Below are 5,580 nucleotides of genomic sequence, written 5' to 3'. Positions count from 1 at the left end.
CCCTTCCTTTTCTTATTTAACAACTTGTATACATTATCTTTGTATCTACAATTTTTTTTCTATTTTTCTGCGAAATTTAAAAGTGAAACTTAAGAAGTAGTTTTAGAAAATGTCAAAGTAACAATGAGACTTTCTAATTATAAATTAATTAAAATTTAATTTATTAAAATTTGTTTTAAAAATAGACAAATTTCTTGTTGAATTTAGAAGAATATAATTTAAAGGAATCTCTTGACATTTAACATTCCTGCTTCTTTTATGGTTCCTGTTTAAGAAACTCTTATGAATAATATAAAAGTGTTTGTGTAAAATTTCATTTTCTGAGTTTGTTTCTACGGAAAATTCTAAATAAAATATTAAATTCTTTATTTTTAGAAATCTCGGTTAAATTTATACAGCTAAAATCAAAAATTTTATCTAAAGATAATCATTGATATGCCTGTAAAATTACATCACTAATCATTTGTCTATAATATTGAACATTCGTAAAAGTTGTTATAAAATTTGAATTACATTGTGGCACCAGATCACCTCTTCCAATAATACCATTACTAACAACACCCCAAAGATTATATAAAATCTTATTATTAACTTCAGTAGGAACAACGAAACCACCACCACTATCACCAGGGCAAACATTTTTTCCTTCTCCAGTTTCAACACAAAATTTGTCAGCTGCTATATTATCATTTCTTGTAATCTTTTTTGTTTTACAAGTATGACTATCAATTGATAATAATTCAACAGACCGTAATTCTGAACTGTACAATCCATTATCTGTTATTCCCCAACCAGCAACAACACCTGGGAGATTACTTTGGATATATTGTTCACTTTGTTCCTTCCATGTTAAACATACTGGTCTTATATGACTTCTATATACAATATGATCATTTAATGTTAACGCTGCTATATCGTTTGCCCAATCATAATTTGCTCCATTAAACCTAAATAAAAATTTCATAAATTTCTAAAAAAAAATATTCTTTTAAACAAAAAATAATGATTACGTTCTAGGTATATGGATTTTAGAGATTGTAATTTTTTGAATTTCCAATTTTTCATTATCAGCATAATAGTCACGATAAAATTTTCCGGCAAAAACAATAAAATTTGATTTATCTCGTATTGATAATTCAGAGGGATTCCAAAAGCAATGAGCTGCTGTTATAATAATTTTTGATTTAATTATTGTACCTCCACATAAATGCTCAAATTTTTGTTTTCTATCTTTTCCATATATGGCAACATGCCATGGTACTTTGCTGGGCTGAGTAAGAACACTATTGACACTGAAAGGTACATTATTATCAACAGTACCACAAATTTGTTCACATTCAAATGGTTCATAATCCCATTCTCCATCAGTTTGACAACGCAGATCTTCATATATAAGATATTTTTGGGGTTTTTTATACATTGTTGCACACTTTATTCTCGCTATCGTTCCCGGCTTAATAAACTCCTCAAATTCTACTAGTTTTTCATTGTAATAATAGTCTATCCTAGTAGTATGTCCTTGTATTGGAGAGCACGTTTCTATGAAAAAGAAAATTTAAATAAAATTTCATTTATTTTATACTCATATATATAATATGTAAATGCAAAATTATTATACTTATACATTGTGGATGCATCTTTCTCCAACTTTTTCTATTACAGGTATTGGTGGCTACTCCATCTAATACATATCCTTCGGGACAGGAATAATTAACTAAAATGTTTGTTGTTATCACGATTCCAGGTTCTAATTGCATATTAGTTTCAGTGTTTGTTAAAATAAGATTATTTATAGGAACTAAACAGTTGAGAGATGTATTAGAAGATATTGCATTTGTGGGTTCTGTAATATAAAACATTTACATATTCATTTAGTTAAGGTAAAATTAAATTTTATGTATACCCTGTGTTGTAAGCAATTCTTCATCGTCAGGCAAGTTATTGATCACATTTTTAACAAATGACTCATAGACCTGAATACTAGTAAAAGCTCGTACGGAACTTTCATCACACTCAGGCAGATTAGATTTATTGGTATTTCTAATAATATTACTAAAAGTTCCAGCAAGATAATAACTACGTAGATAGCCCAATCGAGGGTAAATGTTATAGTAAATAAAACCACCTCCACTGTCCGCTTTACAAATCCGTTCATTTTGTTCCTGTGAGCTTACGCACAATTTATCATCCGGAATATCGTAATTTTCTATAAGCTTATTTTCTTTACATGCCTTTGAACTAATTCCTTTTACATTAACAGATCGCAAATAAGCGTAATTGGTTTCTTGGTCGACAACACCCAATCCAATAAATAAACCAAGCTGCTCATATTTACTTGCATTAAACGACCAGTCAACACATGCAGGCACAATATGATTCCTAAATTTGATGTGATTAGTAAGTGTCAGAACCGCAATATCACCGTCAAAATTATTTTGTAAGCCACGGAAACTGTTAAAAATTGTTACAAATAATGTATTGCATTATTTATTTTTGCAAAAAAAAAATACTTAGCTGGTACGTAAATTTTAGATATAAAGGCTCTTTGAACTTCAAATGTTTCCCTATCAGAATAATAATTTCGATCAAATTTCCCAGCTGTTACAATATATTTTGATCTATCATAAAGCATTGATTTTTTTTCATCCCAAAAGCAATGAGCAGCACTTATAACAATTTTAGATTGAATTAATGTGCCACCACAAACATACTGATTCCGATTACTATCTCTTAATGAATATATATTAATATGCCATGGTACTTGGTCTGGCTTTTTTAAACCGCTCAAAACATTAGATTCGGTCGTATTATCGATGGCACCACATAATTGTTCACATTTGAATGGTTCATAATCCCACGTACCATTGTTTTGACAATTTATGGTTGCGTGTGTTTCTTGGTCTTTAGGTTTTGCGTACATAAATGCACAACTTATTCGGGCGATTGTACCGGCTTTTACATTAGCATTACACTTAACCGCTTGTCCTATATATTCACAGTTAGCTTCAATTGTATGTCCTCGAATAGGTGGGCAAATTTCTAAAAAAAATACAATTAAAAAAAATTAATTTGTTAATTAAATGTAATTGTTAATCATTATTTATTATACTTATGCAGGCAGGATTTTTAACTCTCCATTGTCCATTTTTAAGACAAAGATTTGGTGTTATAACCCCTTCTTTAAGATATGATTTTGGACATACATAATGAGTAGATGTTCCAACTGGTACTAATGATCCTGGTTTCAATGTTTCAATGATAGTACGATTATTACGCTCTCCAAAACGTTTAAATATTAAGGGTTTTGGTGGAATTACGCATGTAGTGTTATCAGTTGAGTTTGTTGGAACTGCATCTTTGTTTTGTAATATTCATCATAAAAATAAAAGTTTTTGCAAGTTATTCATTGTTTCGAAAAATAATTAAAAATTGTCAGGAAATCAATCTGAAACTTCGTCATTTGTTTATAAGAATGTTTTTTTTTTATTTTACCGCATAAAGCATCAAAAAACCAGTGTTGACTATAACAAAAATTATGAACTAATCCATATGAATTGCTATACCTATAAGTCACTTAATATGTTTATGGCTTTATAAAACGTAAATATTGACAAACAATAAGCTTTTTTTATTCAACTAATTGCGAAAAACCGGAAAGCGCAAAATTCCTAGTAAAATAAGTAAGGTTGTTTATGCGCAACTAAAATTATGACTCCAATACTATATTTTTATTTAAATAAAGGGACTTACTTGCAAATGATAAATGTAGAATACAGATTAGAAAGAGTACTTTTGACATTTTCAAGCAACTAATTCCAATGTTTACTTAATTTTATTTTGAAATTTATATTTTTCTTTTTCGAAAATGTAAAAAATTCTAAAATTTTTATTAAAGAATGCATTCAATCATTGAATTTTACTAAAAATAATAATTTCGAATGAGTCTCATTTTATTTCGCATTTAATTTTTAGTCGTCAGCAACCTTTACTGCAGTAGAGTAATAATAATACTAACTTGTTTATTTTTCTGAAAAGCTTTACATGTTGTTTTACTTTACGCGAATGTTGACATTGAAAGCTTTAATATAAATGCTACTATCTTTTAAAAATCTCTCAGCTGCAAATTGTTTCAATATTATATTAAAGTCGTCGTCGCTCACTTTATAGCAAGAAATTTAAGCTGCATAATGCATTTTACTACTTTTATTACATTCACAATTAAAATTCTAACTTAATAAAAGTATTAATCAAAGTCATATACTCTTGAGGAGAATTTTCTTGTTAGTTTTTTAAACTAATGCAACCCTATTAAATCGAAATGTTGGTAAGCTAGTTTATTTGTTTCACAATATTTGATTTATGTATAATGTAAATCACATTTATTTGAAACTCATTTTTCCAGTTTGAATTCAGATTTTTCTAAGAAAGAAAATTCGATTTTTCTACACACACCAAATCTATGATCAGGTCAATTTATTTTTTTCTTTTTCTATTTTTATCGTATTTAATTGATTCAAATAATGGAATCAATTTCGCAGAGGTATTTCGCATTCCACGGACTGAATTTATTTTATAATAATGTGAATTAAAAACATGGCCTCATAATATTAAGATTCCAATATCCTTCTACAACATTCAAGCCAAACTCTTTTAATAAGATCCCATTTATAATTTATAAATATGTGAAAATCTTTTATCTTACACTTAATCATTCTCATAAAAGCTAAGAACTCATAATTCAAAATTTTATTTATAAAGTCAAACATATAAGGAGAGCAGCAAACAAGAGACGTGTAATATTAGAGAAGATACAAAAACAGGGATTGAATTTTGTTTTTTTTTGGTCATTCACTAATCCTATTTAATGTAACAGAGTAATATGAAATAAAGTTCATACATATATAACGTTATTAAAACAGAGAGAGAGACACAGATAGAGAGGAAAATGAGAGCATGGCGTGACGTGATACAAAAAGGGAGATCTTCGATTTATAAAAATAACAAGAAAATCAGAACAGTATAGAATATCAAATCTCACTGATGAAGGGATTTATTTTGTATGCTATGCTGCCTGCTTTTACATTCGTATAAAAATACTATGAAAAGATAAACTTTTTTTTTTTGTTCGAAAAGAAAAATTAAGAATTATTAGAAAGAAAATCTCGTTTGCCTTTTTTTTTTTCTCTCATTTTTATTTCGAATATTTTCATACTATTGTTACTTCCGACAAGTTAAGATATCGTAAATCAATTTATCTTTGAAGGATTTAAGAAAATATAAAACAACAAAGTGTTTTTTCAAAAAAAAAAAAAAGAAGAAAAAATTTGAGAAAAAAATTTTTTTTCTCTTTTTTCTACTCATTGTTTATTCTGTTTTTTTTATAAAAACTTTTTTTTTTTAAATTTCAACAAAAAAACAACTGTACCTAACTTGTCACTTTTCCCGATTATAATGACAGCAATAAATAATATCGTAAATTAATAATATCGTTAATTAATTAATTTCACTTCGGATTTAAAAATTTTCGAACTCTGAAATTGTATAGTGATAACGTTAACAAAGCGAATTGAATTCTGTAAT

At 27.7% G+C, this 5,580-nt stretch overlaps 1 protein-coding gene across 2 annotated transcripts; it reads right to left on the bottom strand.

Annotated features, from left to right (window-relative positions):
- Positions 1–356: 356 nt before the first annotated feature.
- On the bottom strand, positions 357–3,949 carry LOC129607682 (modular serine protease-like). 2 transcript variants are annotated; one of them, XM_055518836.1, is made up of 7 exons: positions 3,751–3,949; positions 3,110–3,668; positions 2,511–3,039; positions 1,904–2,451; positions 1,619–1,843; positions 1,011–1,539; positions 357–947 (listed from the first exon to the last, which is right to left on the bottom strand). In XM_055518836.1, exons 3-7 carry the CDS (start codon positions 2,918–2,920, stop codon positions 428–430), a joined length of 2,232 nt encoding a protein of 743 aa, XP_055374811.1. In that variant the 5' UTR covers positions 2,921–3,039; positions 3,110–3,668; positions 3,751–3,949; the 3' UTR covers positions 357–427. The 2 variants fall into 2 exon arrangements, with proteins under 2 accessions (XP_055374811.1, XP_055374810.1); XM_055518835.1 differs by having other exon boundaries at positions 3,110–3,355.
- Between the last annotated feature and the right edge of the window lie 1,631 nt (positions 3,950–5,580).

This window comes from Condylostylus longicornis, unplaced genomic scaffold (assembly GCF_029603195.1).
Source record: "Condylostylus longicornis isolate FDR11 unplaced genomic scaffold, ASM2960319v2 ptg000028l, whole genome shotgun sequence".
Lineage (NCBI taxonomy): Eukaryota > Metazoa > Arthropoda > Insecta > Diptera > Dolichopodidae > Condylostylus > Condylostylus longicornis.
The sequence above is the reverse complement of the archived record's forward strand: the minus strand, read 5'-3'. Positions and strand labels throughout refer to the sequence as shown.

What these genes read in the sequence shown, in the direction of transcription:
- LOC129607682 (XM_055518835.1), bottom strand. Translation starts at nt 3,799, where the DNA reads ATGTCAAAAGTACTCTTTCTAATCTGTATTCTACATTTATCATTTGCA. An exon ending in TAAAAATCCTGCCTGCATAA is followed by an intron (nt 3,040 to 3,109) that starts GTATAATAAATA and finishes TATTTTTTTTAG; the next exon opens with AAATTTGCCCACCTATTCGA. An exon ending in AAAATTTACGTACCAGCTAA is followed by an intron (nt 2,452 to 2,510) that starts GTATTTTTTTTT and finishes AATTTTTAACAG; the next exon opens with TTTCCGTGGCTTACAAAATA.